At 40.4% G+C, this 17974-nt stretch overlaps 1 protein-coding gene across 1 annotated transcript in view; it reads left to right on the top strand.

The window, feature by feature from the left end:
* RAB10 (RAB10, member RAS oncogene family) overlaps positions 1–17974 on the top strand; it is a 47116-nt gene that overhangs the window by 14024 nt on the left and 15118 nt on the right. The window contains exon 2 of the mRNA XM_049818421.1: positions 12922–12982. Coding sequence (XP_049674378.1) covers positions 12922–12982 — 61 coding nt within the window. The remainder of the gene's footprint in view (positions 1–12921; positions 12983–17974) is intronic.

The raw sequence follows: 17974 nt of genomic DNA, 5'->3' as shown, positions 1-17974 counted from the left end.
CCAGTCGGGCGCCTCTAATGTTTTTAAGCTCATATATCTCAGTTCCTCCCTTGGAGGAGTCATTACCTTCACTTTACAGGAAAGTTGTATTTTGTACTAATCTTTGCAAATAAACTTCATTACTAGCTTTTTGTTTACAGGTCAGTATTTAAATGTATGCAGTAGATGGAGTAAGGGAGCTAGAACTTGAGATATAAGCAGAACTCTTGGTAAATCACTGCCATGTCATTGTTGAATGAGGCAGTGCTGTTTTAAAATAACTTCCAAGCAGGTACGCGTGATGGGACCTCAACTCTGACTGCACGCTGAATGGTACTGGTGCCTTTCTTACCTTCTGATTATTTGGTTTTGCTGTTTTAATTCCAGGTATGGGGATGAACAGCACTTCATGTTGTAATCAATCTATTAAACATCTGAACAATGCCACTTGAGAAGTGGCTTTGTGGAATTCTTGGTGTATTGATACTCTTTGCTTCCTTACAGCCTTGTGGCTTCTGACATCTAAATGTGTGGACGTAATCTGTATTTAAAAAGAAAAAAAAGTTTTACTGCTTGTGTTCCAGCTAACATAAAGATTTACATCTGCAAGTATCCAGTGCATAATAGCAAGGTAATGGACTTCTGTCTATTGGAGGGGAGTAAAGTGGAACAAGAGAGATCTCAAGGTTTATTTCTGAAGGCGATTAATTTTTTTAATACAGGTGACAAGAATAGTGGAGGTGTGGAAGGTCACAGTTGCTATGTAGGTGCAGCAACCTGGTGTGTGGAAAACAGACAATTCACAATACCTCTGTCTCCTTGATTATTTTTTTATTATTATTACTGCCCCCAAGTGCTCTTAAAGAATTTCTGGTAGCAATATTGACTTTTCTAATGATTTGCTCCAGAGTTAACATGTAGGTGTTAACTTGTGATTTTAATATAAATCTGAAGAATGATTGTTGAGGATGTTTCAATTGAGGCTAGTAGCGAGAGAAAATTTTGGTGCACTAGAAGGCTGTAGTCTTGACCTAGATTTAATATGCATCCTTGAAATGAGTTGATGCACAAAGGACGCTTGCATGCTCACAACTTGTCTGCTGCTTTGAAGGGAAAGAGGAACACTTCAAAAAGAATTTCAAGTTAGGAAAGTGTCCTTCACTCCGGTAGGTCTGAGTCTTGTAATTCTGAATATTGTTGTTCATCTCTGAACTGGCTGGTGGCTGTGGGTGGAATACAAGGCAGGCTGCTTGGAAAGCTCCGGTGAGGCAGCCGTGGGTGGGGAGGCAGCAGTGTGGCGTGAGGATCCTCCGTTTCTGCAAATGGTGAAGATGTGAATGAATTTACAATATGTGGCCTTTCCCAGATAAGAGGTCAGGCTGGATAACAATGGCATTCTATTGTTTTCGGGAGATTAAGCCAGAGTATTGGATTTGTCACCAAAATGAGTATTCAGCTGATTCCCCCATATCAGTTAGTGTTGATCTGCATAAATCAAATATCCCTGCAACACTGAGTCTTACTTGTTCATGACGTGTGACAGCATTTGAAATCACAACAAATGCTGGCACCTAGAATGGAAGAATGTAGGTCACACTAAGAAGCTGCTGTCTTGCAGGATTGTCATCTGCTTCGTTAAGAATAGATTAATTGGTAGGAGGCGATCTGGCAACAGTGCTACTGCTGATGTCCTGTGTTCTCCCTTACATTACCAACTCTGGAATTTATTTGTATTGATATGGTATTAGTGAAACTTAGCTTGTAAAGGCAGTTTTATAAAGATACTATAAAATCATACCAAAAACCTGAAGATTCAGGAAAGAGCCGTGGGGGTCACTAGGAGGGGCTGACAGGACTTGATCAGCCTATTGAAAAGGAAATGCACTTCTTTTAAAAGAATCTCTAGTTTAGCAAATTTTGTGTTAAAAGCTAAAGGTAAGTGGATTGTTTGGATTTTGAGAATCTACTGCATTCCTAAAAATAGATGCTCGAATTAAATGAGTGGTTTAAGATAGACACCAACACAGTAGCAAACATCACTGGTTAAGAATCTTTAACTTATCTTTATGGAGAGAGAGGTCTGGTCATAATTACTTTTCTTGATACCTGCTCTATGAAAATACCATTTTTCAGCATACTGCAGGTGTGGTGGGTCACTAGCAGTTGAAGATACAGCTATTCTCCTGGTAGTTTCTCTGCTTGTTATTATATGAATGTTACTAAGAAAAACAGTTTTGTGTAGCTTTTGCTGTCTAGGTGATGTGGATTGAGGCTGGTGGCCTGGAGATAAAGGAGTGAATGCTTACCCAGGTGATAGTTCATGAGGATACTAAAACAAAATATGCAATGGGTTACGTAAATGGCACCTTGTTTAGTGAATGGGTGACTGGTAGAGTGCTTGGGGAAGGTCCTTTGGGGGAAGAGAGAGGCCTCTAGGAGATAGACTCAATCTGAACATGGAAGGATTGACACCACTGACTGGAAAGAAGGGGAAGGGGGGGAAGTAGCACTAATCACATCATTTGTCGTGGGTGGAATTAAAGTAATTAAATCACTTGGTTCTGTTACCATTGTCCTCCCAGGCCTAGCTCCATCAAAACTGGGCTCACAAACAGGACACTTACCTTCTTGGATGTTTTCCCTTACCCAGTTGTTGTGGAATTTTCTTGGACTACTAGAATTAACTAAGTATATGTTTCCTAAGGTTTCACGTAAGGTATGTGTTACTTTATTTAGATGTAACTTCTGGTGCTCTGTAAATGCTGAATTGTCACAACTTGAAACCTTGCAGAGCAGGAAGAGTGAGTTCTTGTTGCTGCTCTAGTTTGCACACTCTGCACTAGGAAAATCTTAGTGCAGAGAAGATGAAACAGTGAAACGTGAATTCATTGCACTTCTGTTTTACTACTGCATAAATCCATAGTCTGCTCATATCTCTAGTACTTCGTTATGCTCCTGGTCATAGAATGTCAAAAATGATGGAATTAAAGGTTTAGAAGAGGACAGCGAAGACAGCCAAGAGGCCATTTCAATGTCACTGGCTCTGTGATTCCGGATACCTTCCATGTTGGTCTTGGGGGGCTGCTGCTGGTTCTCCCAGTAGCCTTCTTCAGGTGGTGGCTCTGGGAGTCCTGCACTGCCTCAATGCATTTTCTGGGGCCCCTTTGCTGTGACTGCTGAGGCTCTGCTCGCCAGTCCTCGCACTGGGCTGCTGTGCCTGAACAAGTTACATAGGTGCTTCCTAGCCTGCACTTGAATAGGAGTCCTGAGTCATTGTAACTTTGGAGGCTGTAAGGAAACTCTCTCATGGAAGTTTTGTATCATGAACAATTGTAGGGGTTTTTTGTTTGGTTGGTTTTTCTTCTTTTTTTTTTTGGTAAGCATTTATTTTAAATCTGACCAGTGTGCTAATAGCCTTTAGGTAAAATAAATGGAAATCTACAACATGGTCTAACGTAACTGCTAAGTGTTCTCTGTCATCTGTGTGCAGTGGGTACCCTGCATTATTTGTAACTTATTTTGTTTTGCAGCAGTTTGTATGGAGTTATCTTAGGCTAATAGCAGCAATTGGATTGCCTGGCTCCATGTATTCATCTGGTGAGACATACCTGTTTGCCTCCTCTGTTCTCCATCTGCATCTGCATGTGTTCTTCTGATGAGCACTGCTGAACTTAAATTTTTGGAAAGCAGCTTACAAGCTTATTGCTGTGTTAGGATATATAGTTTTGTTTCTGCAGAGAAATGAAAATTACCTTGAGAGCAGAACAATAACTCAGTCACTGACTGATGGTTGCTACCTGGTACAGTTTTCCTTTTGTTTCCCCCCTCCCATCTGTTCCCTTCCACTAACCAGAACAGGCAACTTCAGAAACATCTTGTTAGCGTTTGAAAAAACTTCTATTAATTATTAAATTTATTATTAATTTTCTTTCATATAGGTGCCTCATTTTTTATTTGTCTTACAACAGTGTTTGCTTGCAGTGGTTAATGTCCCTTCAGCTTTTGGAGTCGCCTGCAGTAGTTGGTGCACTTCCAGGTTTTAGTGTGAAGTCAAGCAAAATGAGACAGAAGGAAGAGCCGTGCTGGAAAGCATAGCTTGCTCCATGTGTCAGCTCAGACAACAGCTTGAGACTGTTTTTATTGAAATGAAGGTGATAAAATTGACTTGAGAGACTTAGGTAACTTGCCCTGGCTTTTGTAAGGGGAGGAACTGCTGCTGGGATTGCAGTTGTAACTACTAACCAGAACTTGTGTAGCGCTTTGTTTCTGGCCACTCAACTCCTTCCTTTCACCCTGTTCTTCCCCAGCTCCCCACCTGCAGGTGGAGAACACAGCATGGGCAAGCACTGGGTAAAACATGAGGTACTTGGCTCTGAAATGAGCTGCCTAAAGATAGCCTGGTCCTGAGACAGCTCTGTCCCACAGGGGGTGTCTGACCTGATTTGCATCCTGCGGTAGGTTAGCATTGTGGTGGTTGATCCATGACCGACTACAGCTCTCTGGAAGAGCCATGGAAGATGGTGAGGCTGGGACACTAAGAGGACCCTGAGGACTTGAGTGATTTTGGCTGAACTTGTATTCAGTCATCTTGGTTTTCACTTTTCCAAAGCAAGAGGGGAGCTGTTCATTTTATGTGGAAGTTTGTGTTCAGCAATACTATTTTTTCTATTTCTTCAAAGAATTCATTGCCACACAGAAGTGTAGAAGAGATACAAGTACTGATAATACATACAAGTATGTATATATGGGAGGCTGGAGATATGTTTGCATTGTATGTATGTGTACACATATGCAAAAGAAAATTGGCAGATAAGCATGCATGTGAAGTGAGCTCTCTCCTGAAAGAGGAAGACTAGCTATCTTAGTTACTATCTTGTTTACTCATGAGATTAAATGTATTTGAAAGCTGGAGAGGAGGGTAGATTCAGTACTGTAAAATCAAGAAGTGTGGAGCTGCCATGATAACTGTTTGTACATCCTCCTACAAAGGCATGAGCAAAATCAGTATTGCCCGCTAGGTTTAAACTAAGGGCACTGTGTGTTTGCATCTTGTCAGACTCAAGCATCATAGGCTTCTCCTTGTTTTCGTTTGATCGCTCCTTTTTTATTGCTGGTCACGCTGTCTTTCTTCCCAAGTAGCTGACCATGCTACACGTGATCAGGGCTAAAGACAAGAGTTCAAATGCAATGTAATCCCTCGCTCCTGATGAATAAGTGTCTTGTTAGAGAAAGTAGTTATGACCTAAAGTATCAGTTCCTTACCTGGATCTACAGTTTCTCACTACTGCTTAAAAGAAGCCAAGTAGTCCAGGTTTTCAGGTTTCCTTGTTGTCTCAGTCTCTGATAATCTCGTTTGGACTTGCTTCAGTGAGCAAGAGTTTTGGGACTTTGTCTAATGACTCCTTTTATTGTTTTATTGCAGTTTTCTCCTGAGAAAGAACACTTAAAGAATTAATAGGCACAGGGATCCACCTGTTAGAGAAGTTCATGTGAGATGTAAGCCACAAGCAATAGGGGAGGATAATGTGGGTTCCAGCTCATTTTAGAGACCTGTTACTGGTGTTTTCTCTCATCTGCAGCTGAATGCTGTGCTTTTTGCCAAAGGTAGCAAATCTGTATTTCAGAATGAATTGCCATGACTGCAGAGGCCTGTCCCAGCTAGCCTAAAGCTTCCTCCTGTTCCTTACTGCGTCAGCTGAATTTTGCTCTCTGAGAAAACTTACACTTTCACTCAAGCTTTTGCCAAAGGATGAGTCTTTGAATAGCTTGAGTTTCTCTTCCAGAACAGCCTGAATGGTGATTAGTTTGTAGATGTGCAAAGTATTCCTGAATACTCTTATCAAAAAGTTGTGAATCTTACAAGTGGCACTTTGTGATGGATGCCTATTCCTTTCTTACCTGTTGTGGATAAGAGAAAGGAGACATCCCAGGGAGCTGTAGAGAGGCTGCTCCTGTGGGCCCTGCAGCTGCCTCCCTGGCAGCCCTTGCTAAGAGTAAGAACTGAAGTCTGTCTAGCAGAGGGAGAATCCCTGCTGCAGGCAAGGTGAGAGGCCATCTGGGAAAAAGCAGTCCTTGGATTTCATAGAATCATCAAATCGCAGAATGGTTTGGGTGGGAAGGGACCTTTAAAAGTCATCTAGTCCAAGCCCCTGCCGTGAGCAGGGACATCTTCAACCAGATCAGGTTGCTCAGAGCCCCGTCCAACCTGACCTTGGATGGTTCCAGGGATGGGGCAGCTACCACCTCTCTGGGCAACCTGGGCCAGTGTCTCACCACTCTCAGCATAAACAGTTTCTTCCTTATATCTAGTCTGAATTTCCATTCTTTTAGTTTAAAACCATTATCCCTTGTTCTGCTGCTACAGGCCCTGCTAAAAAGTTTGACCCTGTCTTCCTTATAGGCCCCCTTTAGGTACTGAAAGTCCACAATAAAGTATTTCCTTCTGAGGAATGAGAATTGAGATTATTACTGGATAATCTAACTTCTCTAAGTTTGTCAGCTATAAATGAACTGCTTTTAAGAAGTCACTGCAGTATCAAAACAGAGTTCAATCGAAATTTTGCTAAGAAGCAGGTTTGGGTTTTTTGGTTTTGTTCCTTTTTTTTTAAAATAAGATGAGGATTAAGGTTCTTTAAAACAGGTTTGTATATGTTTGTGTAATCTGTGCGTACTTGCACAGGTATCTGTAGAACTGGAATCAAGTGGTGCCGGCGTGCCTAGAGGCTAAATGCTTACCTGGCCTGGGGTTTGCTATTGCTCCTCCAAAATAAACTCCTCTGTCTGAATTTTGTGCTTCAGCCACCTTTCACACCAAGTGCAAAGCACTGTCTCAGCAAAGTCCCAAGTCGCAGTATTGGGTGCAACACCTGGAAAACCCAGGGTTGAAACTTTATTCTGTGCTGAAGGTGTGAAGAAGGCAGAGAAACTTTAGAAATCTAATATGTATAAAGCCTCTGAAAAGTAATGTTGGTACTTAAAATGTTGAGTGTGGTTGAGAATGTTGTATACTCATACTGTGCAGGTATGAATACCTTGTAGAATAAATATTTTGAAAGACCTAAGTAGTAACTGAGATCACCAAGAGCTTAATTAAAACCAGAACTCTCATCTCTTGCCTGATATGCTTGTGTCGGGCTTTCTTTGGAAAGAGAAAGTATGTTTACATCTGAAGGCTTCTTACAAAATATTTGATCTTAACTACTTCATTGATAACAAATGTTAATGTCTGCTTATTCTTAGTAAAATAACATTCTGATCTATTAAAGCTTGTTTGCAAGACTTGGATAGCCTTTGGAGAGTTTAGAATTCTGGACTTGATATACTTGGAAAGCTTGTTCCTGGGAGGGTTTGGAGGAATCACCTTTTTACTAGTGTTGTGCTCTAGACATAAATAAACTTTCTAAAGCAGTCTCTGGCTCAGGAGTTTTAGAAGTCATCTTCTGCATTAAGGTGATAGGCTTAAGGAAGACTTACAAAATAATAAATCTGGCTCGAGAATCATGGGATCTCATGATCAAATAGTTCTGTGTAAACAGACTAGACAAAGCTTCACAAAGGATTCTGCCCCAAAGTTAATTTTGTGATTTTAAAAGCTTCCAGGCTTAGTTATTGCTGTATTTCCTGCTGTTTGGTAAGTTTTCTTCTATTGCATTTTTGCTTTTTAAATAAAAACATTTTAGGGCTGTTTATTGGGCCCTACAGTAAGCTGTAAACATACCTGAAGGATACAGATTTTCGCTGTGCTTCTGTGGTGGTCGTGATGTGCTAACTATGGGTATGTTACCATTTGTGCTCTTTGTATTAATGTGCCATAAGTCATGAGGCTGTGTTCCTTCTGACTTTGTGAATTTGAAAGTTGTTAATTCAAAGAAAGATAGCAGATAGATTTCTTTCTGCCTGGTCAGTCACTTTTAATGCTGTAATTTCTAGGAAGTTAGGCAGTAAAGATAAGGTTTATATCCTTTTGTGGCTATTAAAGCACTTGAAAGAGCTCCACCTTGCTTTAGTTGTTTGAAGTGTATTAGTGTGGGGGATGTTCAGGTGCACCTTCAAACCCTTGGAGAAAGTGCTGTAGCTCAGGCTGAGATCCTTACCTTCTCCAGGATCGCGGAGCACTGGGACAGGTGCAGGTGAAAGGGTCTGTCCAGATGGCTCCCAGTCCTCATCAGAAAATTTGAACGTGGCCTGAGTTCTGCTGTGTTAATTCAAGTGTTGATGGCTGCAGTTTAGGTACACTCTTAAGAAAAATACTTGCTGTTGTCAGAGCCTGTAACACAAAGGTGGGTAGCTCAAAGGCACAAGACTTGAGTATGAATTTGTGCACATTTGCTTTTCTTTCCTGACTTGTACTTTAATAGCACTATGTATTTTCATTTCCAAAGCAGTTACTAACAAATGAAATACAAAATGCACATATTTATATGCTGCTTATGGTCTGCAGTTGATGGTGATTTGTCGTGCAGGTTGACTGTCAGGCTCCTAGCACTGCAGCGTTGCCCCTCTCTTGCCCTACATTCCGCTTCCTACCGCCCAGCATCCTCACTCAGCTGAATGGTGTCTTTGTTTGGAAAGAATGCAAACAAAATTCATGCTGTCTGAAAAGGGCTAGCTCATCATTTGTAGCTCTGAAATGGACTGGAAAATAACTTTTTCTCCCTCCCTCTTGTATTGATGGCATTCTGTCTTTCACTTTTCAAGAATAGTTGGTTTGTGATTTAGGAACAGAAAAGTGATCTTTATGAAACCTTGGCAGGGGCTTGAGAAGGTGTAAAGTGATATAGAACTGTTTGGGTGCAGTGACTATGGATTTAAAACACACTGTTCTGCTGACGCAAGTCCTGGGTCTTCGTTAATGTCTTTTGCCTGAGAGCAATGGTAACTCAAAACCATTGAGCAAATAGTTCTGTATTGACCAAGACATTCAGATATTTACACTTACATGAATAAAGCTAGAATGTTTTGTCAGGTGTCGTTGACAATAACCTCTGCTGATGTAGGGAGAGAAGAGTTTGACTTCGGTGCCTGATGCACAAGTCTGACCTTCCAGCTTCTGAAACTCCTCTTAGTCTGTGTGTTTACAGTGACTAGGCAGAAGTGACTTTCAGTATTTGTGTGAGGGCAGACCTTGTTTGCACATACCATGAGATCAGCTAATGGTACTTCTTAAGCCTTGATACTTGAAGACCAGTAACCTAAAGAATCCATAAACAGCTTCTGTCTTTTTTTAAAGCTGTGAGTTCAGTTTTTGGTCAGACCTGGGCCCATATATTGCTATAAACAACTGGTACAAGACTTGAAATTGGAAGGAAACCCAGAAGTGAGCCAGAAACCTGGGATGATCTGCCTGTAAGGAAACTTCATTGTTAAACTGTGTGAGCTATACTGAAGTGTAACAAACATTTCCAAATTTTTATCTGGAAGTATGGAGTTAAATTAAGTGTTTCATAGGCTGGCAGTATACTTCCAGATTTTTCTGTGAATTCCAGTTTGCCTTGTTGAAGCTGATGAATATCTTATCAACACTCAATGAGGGAGTAATTTCATGCTCCTCTTTTAATTCAGTAGTTCTGTCATTATCCTCCTGTGATAGTAGTATGTCCATTCTGCACGCCATTCAATTTCTCTGCCCGTTACCCTCTTAAACTCTTTCCCGAACTTATTGTTACTAGAAACTCTCCATACCTGTAATCTCTTCTCTCTGAAGCCTTTGTGTTTGTGCCAGCACAATGTTGCTGGTGACTTCTTTGGAAAGACCTAGAACTGAATGGACACTATAGCAATGCAGAAATTTAGTTTTTTCAGTCTGTCAAAACTACTTTGAAAGTATTTAGAGGCAAATAGTTATTGCCATTTATAACAATCTTTCTGTTACAAAGGCTGAACTAGTATTATATTGTAATTGGAATGGAAGGTGAGTATAACATGGGATTAGAAGATTTATTTTATCCCCAGATACTAGAGTTAGTTAAATCCCTCACAGTGCAGAGAAGAGTTAATTTCCTTGGCTGGGTTAATAGTTTACTTTATCTTAACGCATAAAAGTGGCTGTCAAACATCCTGCTTTATCTGGGCAGAATGTAAAAGTAAGTGTTGTTGTATAATATACTTTTATTTCTGATCTTTTGGCAAATGCTGTTTTCATTTGTTCAGTAGCATTGCTGTGGAGCGCTACATCGTAGCAAACAACTTGGTTAAATGCTGCAAAACATGGGGATAGTTAAGTGTATTTGGGGCAATTTTGTATGTTGGCTATTAATCATTCAGTGGGTTTATTTTTCAAACCACATACATACGATACTAGCTATGTTGATTAATAAATTTAACTTAACATGAATGATGTTGAACTGCTTTGGCTAATTGGAAAAGAGTGGAGCACTGACCTGAAACGGAGGTCTGAAGCTGACATCCTAGAATTAGTGGACAACCTCAGCCTTTAGTCCCTGTACTGCTTTAAATCCTTAGAAATGGGGAATTTTGCCCCTTTACACTCTAGTTCATGTTTATGAAATACTTGGTAACCATAAGAGGCTCCACGAGGAGCTGCATTTGGTATTAATTTAAGGGTTATTCTCCATTTTCCTTTTTGACTGCATACACGGTAGGTGTCCATCTACCAAGTGCCATCCCTGTTCCTGCCCTGTGCTACACAGGCCTGTGGGGAGGGGGGTTCTTCCCCCCCCAAGCTAAAATTGCATAGCCTTTCTAGAGATGCTCTGGTATCCTGATTTTTATGTGAAAAGATTTTACTAATTTAATATTTCAATGTTAAAATGAAGTAGTGTGTGCAGTATATAGAGCTAAAAGGAGTTGGACTTGGTGGAGTTCAAAGCAGACTTTCCATGCAGACTTCTTACATAATAGTGTGTTTCATAAATTCTATTTAATCTTACTTGGTATGAAATGACCTTGTAGATTTAGGAGGGAAGTTTGTGATTGCAGCTGCTGCCTTTTAAAAAGTCTAAATATAAACAGATTTTTGGAAAGCATGAAAAACTATCAGCAGTGTTTCTCTGATTTGAATTCAAAGTCAGAACTCTGGCATCTAATTACTGTCAGAGCATTTTGAGAAGATGGCCTGTAATGTTCCTGCTCCTCTGATGTAGTCCGTGCTACTAATTCTTGTAGGCAGGTTTGGGAAGAGAAGGTTGGAACAAGACATGGTCCTCAAGCCTCTTCTGCTATGGAGGAGCTGGTGGGTGAGGTCCTCATCCTGACTCGTCTTGTGTGGCATCTGCCTCTGAGCCCATCTCTTCTGGGGAAGAGTAGTTAGTTTGCACACATTGCACAAATGAGGTTTCACTAAGGTCTTACACAATGGTGTTCATGTTTCCCTCCTGGGATGGAAATTTCTCACCAGGTGCCTGTAAGGTTGTATTTGTTTATTCTACGGTTGCCTCTCCATCAGTCATTGTTACTCTGTGAAAGTAAAATGGTAATCTCTCAGCCTTCAGTCTTTCTTTGTTGTCATCTGAAAACAGCTGCTGGTTCACAGAAGAAATTCTTAGTTAACAGGCATGTAATGTTACATTTTGCACTGCTGACACCTGTCCCTTGTTTTTATTCTGTCTTCAAGATTATCAGTTTCTTATTTTAATCGTCCTTTGTACTGTGCCTTTCACTTTTGTAAGAAGTAGACTTCAAACAGGACAATTTATTATACCAGAATTAATAATGAAAATATTAAATACTGGTTGCAGTATTGATCTTGGCTAATGATCTGTCTTTGGTTTGATAGTTTCTTCTTTCCTAAGACTTCACAGGACAGCTCTCCTTCATCTCCTCAGTCCTGGCAAATCCTGTAGTTAACTAACTTCCTTGCGATACCATTTCAGCTTTGCCAGAAATTAATGTGAATTATTTTGTATTAGTTGGTATTAAAAGTAAAACCTTACTCATGCTCTGTCAAAATGGTCTCTGCTTACTCTGAGTTTTGAGAGTCCTGGTTGCACACTTCTGTCAAGTCCTGAGTTTGCTCGTACCACGTCAGAGGCTATAGCAGGGCTGGAACCAGACAAAGAGACGTGGCAGTTGGGTGCCAGCTTATGCTGATAACTTGCTTTTTATTGCTGGTTGAAAGCTTCATGTTGCTTAAACCCTTCTGCTTACATTATTGAAGCTTGAGGTTGACTGTCTATAAACCATGCACGTGTGTGTTTAGCTCAAGAGACAATTTAGGGTGTCTGCTGCTTGTTTCCATGGTGTAAAAAACAAGATGACTATTTTTAATAGGCTGGAGTCTTGTCACATGGTCTAGTGTAGGCTCTTGCCCTGACTGCTTTGAGTTATGTTAAACAGGTAACAAGCATTAGGATTTCTGTAGTTAAGGTTATTCTTACAGGTAGATTACTTGAATAAGATTAATGGAATAGAGAATCTTGGGGAAAAGTGGCTTTTTTTCTTCTGAGAGGTTTCTGAAATGGTGGTATCACAAGCATTAGGTCTTAAGAGTAAAAAAAAAAAATAAAAATTCACCACAATATTTCACATAATTTTTCAGCATATGCAAAATATGTGGTTTAATCATTTTGGGGGAAAGAATGTTTTTAGAAAACAGGAAAGCTTGCTGTTTATTTAGGGTGTTTAAATTTATACCCAAACTCCCAAATTTCTTGTTTTTGGAAGTTCTCCAGAAAAATTGCAAAACCCTGATATTTTTATTTCTTAAAAATAAGCAAGAAACTTACAAGCTTTTATAAGTCACATCATCTTAACGGTGTTAGCTGAAGGTGTCCATTGACAGATTGTAGACCCTTTGAGGCCCTGTTGGCATTGGTCGGCACGCTCCTCTTGCGTTCCAGCTTGCTTGGACATCCTTGGTTTACCTGACATTAAAGTAAAAGAAGAAAAAAGCTGCTCTTCTGTCTGGAGCAGTTGTAAATTTATGTGGAATTGCTTTTTTGTAAATAAATACTAATTACTTATTTATGTGTTTGTTTATTTTAGGGATAGACTTCAAGATTAAAACTGTTGAATTACAAGGAAAGAAGATCAAGCTACAGATATGGTAAGTAATATACCCAAGAAGCTATGGGGTGGCATCCTTCCGGATGGCTTCTTTCAGAGGCAGGTTTTTGTGCGAAGAGTTTACTCTTTCTGGAATTACATTCAGGTATCTTATTTTGTAACTGTGATTTGTATTTTCAGTAGTGGTAAAGCTCCATGTGTATTCCCCTGAACATCTTTTAAGAAACGAGGAAGAGATAGATCTCTGTGTTGCATTTGTAACCACTGTTACTGACTGCTCCTTTGGACAGGCTGTTGGCAAATCTCCCATTTGGGAGGACAGGATCCTCGCAGTCTGTGATTTAGTGGGAAGTGTTTTAAAACTGGAATTTTTAAATTAGGAGTTGCCTCGAATCTATGGCTATAAATTGACTAGTAGCCTTGCTTTGTGTCAGCAAGAAAGTGTAATCCACGTCTGCACTTATTTTATATTTCTCAATGGTAAACAGTGGAGAGTTTCTCAGCTGGCTGAAAACATGGCTGCATTTCTGTAGGAAAGTCTAACATGAGGCAAAACTTAAACTCTCCCCTTTTAGCTTGCTGTGCATGTCTAACTAGAGATTTTTTTTTCTAATAGCCCTGTAACAAGTCAGGTCAGGAAAGCTAATGGCTTTTCTTAGCCTGCATGTTTGTTTAGACTCCCTCCTCAACCATGTACACATATTGCTGGTGCATTCTTCAGTTTTACTGAGACTTCAGAATTTGAATTCGTTTAGAACTTGAATTTGCCCATTTTTCCCCCCACTAATAAAAATCTTTTATGGCTTGATGACATTTGTAGATGCGGATGGATGGGTTCCAGTTAGAAGGAAGCACTGGTCTTCCTCTGTGTGAGGAAAGCTGGCTGAATTATTATCCTTCCTAATGAATGTATTCTGAATCCTTCTCGTTACCATCACTCTGAGTGTCCACTTTGTGTCTCGGTTGTTTCTTGTATCCCAGTCCTGCAAGCAGAAGTTGGCCAACTTAGTTATTTTGCTTTGTGCCGTGCAAGGGAAAGACTTGTTGAAATTGATTTCATTGTATGAACTGCGTAGCCTGTTGATAAGGAAGCACTTGGGTGATGAAGTAACTCGGCACGCTGGAATGCTTCAGCAGGGAGCCACAAAGAGTAACCGTGTTCATAAGGACAATGTTTTAGATGGAGCTGTCTGAGGAAGGATGGGTATAGATCAGCTGGGAACTGAGAGCATTAACTAAAGAGGCATTCAGGTGTAATGCAGCTTCACTGATTGACTTGCTGGGCAGCTCTTGCTGTACGAGTTCACCAGACTGTTAACACTCAGATTTTCAACCCAGGTCAAACCATAACTTCTAACAATCGTTTTGTGTTGTATTTTTTACCCCAACAGAGTAGGTGCTGTGAACTACTGTGGGATAGAAAGGTAGAAACATTTGAATGACTTGAAGTGTTAGATTAAACTTAAGAAAAAATCGTCATGAAATGTAAAAGCTGAAAATATGGAACACTAAGGATGTTTAATGTGTACATAGACGAAGAAGCAAGCCATAATGAAGCTGTATGCATTGTAGGTTTTAATGGCTTATGGAAGAGGGGTTTGGGTGAGCTGAGTTTTATGAAATTACAACTTTTAAACATTGCAAAGTTGGGAGGTTGTTGTCTGAATCTGCTTCTTGTTCCTGCCAGTTTAAAATTCTGCATTTGAAATGAAACTTGGAAAGCAAAAAAATGAAGCTTCTATGGCATGCGTCTTTGATGGAATAAATAAAAATAATAATAATAAAAAAAGTGGGCTTTGTTGTTTCCAATCCTGTACAAGGAGTTTTGCCTAGCAGTGGTTTGGTGGCTAGAACAGTAGTGTCTTTTGGTGAAGATACTTTGTGCAATGCATCTATATTTAACCACCACTTCCTGTATTTAAACTCTCCCTGTACTTCTAGGAGTTGTGTAACATATTTCCAGAATTACACTTCACTCCCACTGCAGTTTGGTAAGCAAGGGATGCATTTAGTGGAACACTTCCCTTGTAAACCTGAGGCTGTTCTTGTAGCTTTTCTTGTAAAATCATGACCCGTGCTCTGGACCCAACTGGAGTAAATGCACTGGAAGCAGCTAATGTAGCTGAATCAACAGAACATGTCTTCTGAGTCGTAGGTAGCACTTCCATGGGGACACAGCTCCATACTTGATTAACCTGATCAGAAGATGACAAAAGATGGGTGGTGAAGAGAAAACAGACTTTCAGTTAAAGACAAGAGATGAAACCTGAGGCGCTTGTGTGCTTTCAGTTAGTATTGCATTGTAGGTGTGCTTGTGTTTATGGAGCATATCCATGCTCAGAATTTAGAGGAGGAATGACAGCTATTTCATTTGTGGGTTTTCCCCCTTATCTGAAAACTATCGTCCCATTTGTGAGATTGCCTGTCAGTCTGCCCTGTTTCTTGTATGCACATCTTGAGCTGCTTCTTGTTGTTTAGAGACAGGATACAGGGTGCAATGACATTGGCTCATTCCACAAGTGTAAGTGCAGCCACAGCTCTCCAAAGTGCCACCATATCTCTGTCCAGCCTTTCGTAATGCTGTTTTCTCGCTTCCTGACAGTCCTTTTCATTGTTAGAAGCAAAGACAGTTTTGTCTTGTCATTGTTGCTGTTATTATCATCATCATTATTGTTCTTGGTGCTTATCCAGATTGAAACCTTTTTTTCCATAATAGTGACATGCAGCTGTTTGCAAAATGACAGGTGGCGACAGAATTTTGTACCTTAAAGAACTTAGTATGTGTTAGCCATTTCCCAAATATGACAGTTTCTTTGCATACAGTTGCTCAATGTTTATGAAGGAGCTGTGTTCAGTGAGCCATCACGGGCAAAAGTGATGGCTGAACAAACCTGTCACTTACAGAATAAAGTTTCTACATCAGTGGGAGTGATTAAGTATTTGATTATGTAGCATTTGTTATTTACATAGCAAAAAGTGTATTTCTCTTCACATACAGAAAGCAATAGAAATAAACCATTCCTCAGTTTAAAATTAATACATTGATCTGCCTCTCACCGATTTGTATAATCCTCCATCACTTGCATATTAAATCTTTTTCATGCTGTTGTCCTGGTGTAGGAATTGGTCTCTGGCTGCCTGTAAAGCAGTGCCACTGTGTTTTACTGTGGCTGGTACTGGCTTTTGTACGCCTTGGGGTGGGGATGTGGTCTCAATAGGCAATTAGTTTGACAGAAAACAGGTAAAACCAGCACTTCCTAATATAGCTCTGCTCCTTTCATGCACAGTGGGACAGCTACCTATCTCTCTCCCCAGGTTTGGAAAATGAGCAGATGTGGCAGTATCTCAGTCATGCCTTGACCTCTGAAATATATATAGAGGAGTAAAGCAAGAATACGAAGGTCAAGCTGAGTTAAACCTTGCCAGAGGTGATAAGCAACTTGATACTTCATAGCTATTAAAAAGTGGGGTTGCTGTTCACTAAGGATCAAGCTAGGATTAAAGTGTTTTCATATTGCTCCAAATGTGAATGTGTCTGTTGCAAAACGATGTTGAAATGGGGAGAGGGGAGGTTGGGACAAGAGGAAGTGGAGAATGGTGGGATTGGGTAGCAAGTGGGACTATGTCTGTGTGCAGGGAGCTTCTGGAGGAGCCTCAGCTAGGCTGAGCAAGCCTGGTGTGGTGCATGGGCTGCAAGCAAGGAGGAGGATGGGACGCAGCTCTCGGGACTGGCCTTCTGAAGGAATGAGCTTGTTCAGGGCAGATCCATCAAGAGGACTACTGGTATGTCAAATTCTGGGTGGAAACACATAGAAGAATCAAGTGTCATCTTGGTTTGTCTCTTTAGAAAAATTGTTGATGTGACAGTATATGATACAGTGCAATGTGGAAAGTCACCAATGATGGGCTTTGTACAGGATTTGGGAGAAAGGAATTAAGAGTAAAGATTTGGGAGTAGAAATAGTTATGAAGGGTGGGGCCCGGGAGGGTTGACACTGATGAATGTCTTGAAAAATATTAATACAGTAATTCTCATAGTACGGAGAGGGGAGGGAGAATAAAAGAACCGAAATGAGAGATTATTGCTCCAGGAAAAGATGGAGTTATTGTGAAAGTGGTGAAATGCTTTAGAGGAATAGAATAGTAGAGCTAAAAATTCAGCTATGAAGAGTGTAATATCATACGCTCCAGGAACCTGGATAGAAGTGCTTTGAAATGGAAACCGAAAAGCTTAGGCATCCTGTAATTCACTAAACTTATTAGCATAATGTAGCAATTCAGAAATTAAATGTGACTTTTCTGATACCGTGGCTGCGATCATTTCCATTGGGCAGGGAAGTGTCACAGTCTAACATAATACACAATTTTGATTAGCATGGCCTAGAAAGAAAGGGGTAAGTAGGATGATCAGAAGGATGTAATAGCTATTTTAGGAAGAACAACTAGAAAGATTAAGATTCTTCAGGATGTCAGACAAGCGACCAAAGCACATTTTTAAAATCATGAGTATACTGGAAAAGGTAGGTAGAGATTGATATAACTCTTTGCCTTTTCTAATACCAGAACATTAGTTCTAGCGTAAGACTAGAAGGTGGCATGTGCAAAACACAAGGAAATGAAGTTAAGCTCTGAAACTCCTCTTCACAAGATATTGTGTTAGCTGCAGAAGTACATGGGTTTGCAAGGTATTTCATGAAGGAACAGTCTGGTTTGGACTGTTAAATACACGGATGTGATCTCTGGCCCCAGAAGCCCTTGAACTACACAGAAGTGGAAGCTGGAAAACCTCTGGCCTGACCAGGTATGGCTCTTATGTGCTTCTGAGAATGCACAGAAGTCAGATCTGGGGTTTTCATCCTGGTGAAGCGGAAGCTGAAAGGAAATATTACTGTAATCTAAAAAATACATAGTGGTAGTAGACACAGAAGAGAAGGAAGGACTTTAAGCTCAAGGACAGCGGAAATCAAAGTTCCTGGAAATCCATCAGCAGGAGTGGGAGACTCTGGGAGAAGCTCAAGTTCAGTGTAATGGA

Source organism: Accipiter gentilis, chromosome 16 (genome assembly GCF_929443795.1).
Source record: "Accipiter gentilis chromosome 16, bAccGen1.1, whole genome shotgun sequence".
Taxonomy (NCBI): Eukaryota; Metazoa; Chordata; class Aves; order Accipitriformes; family Accipitridae; genus Astur; species Astur gentilis.
This window is presented reverse-complemented; position numbering and strand designations above follow the sequence as displayed.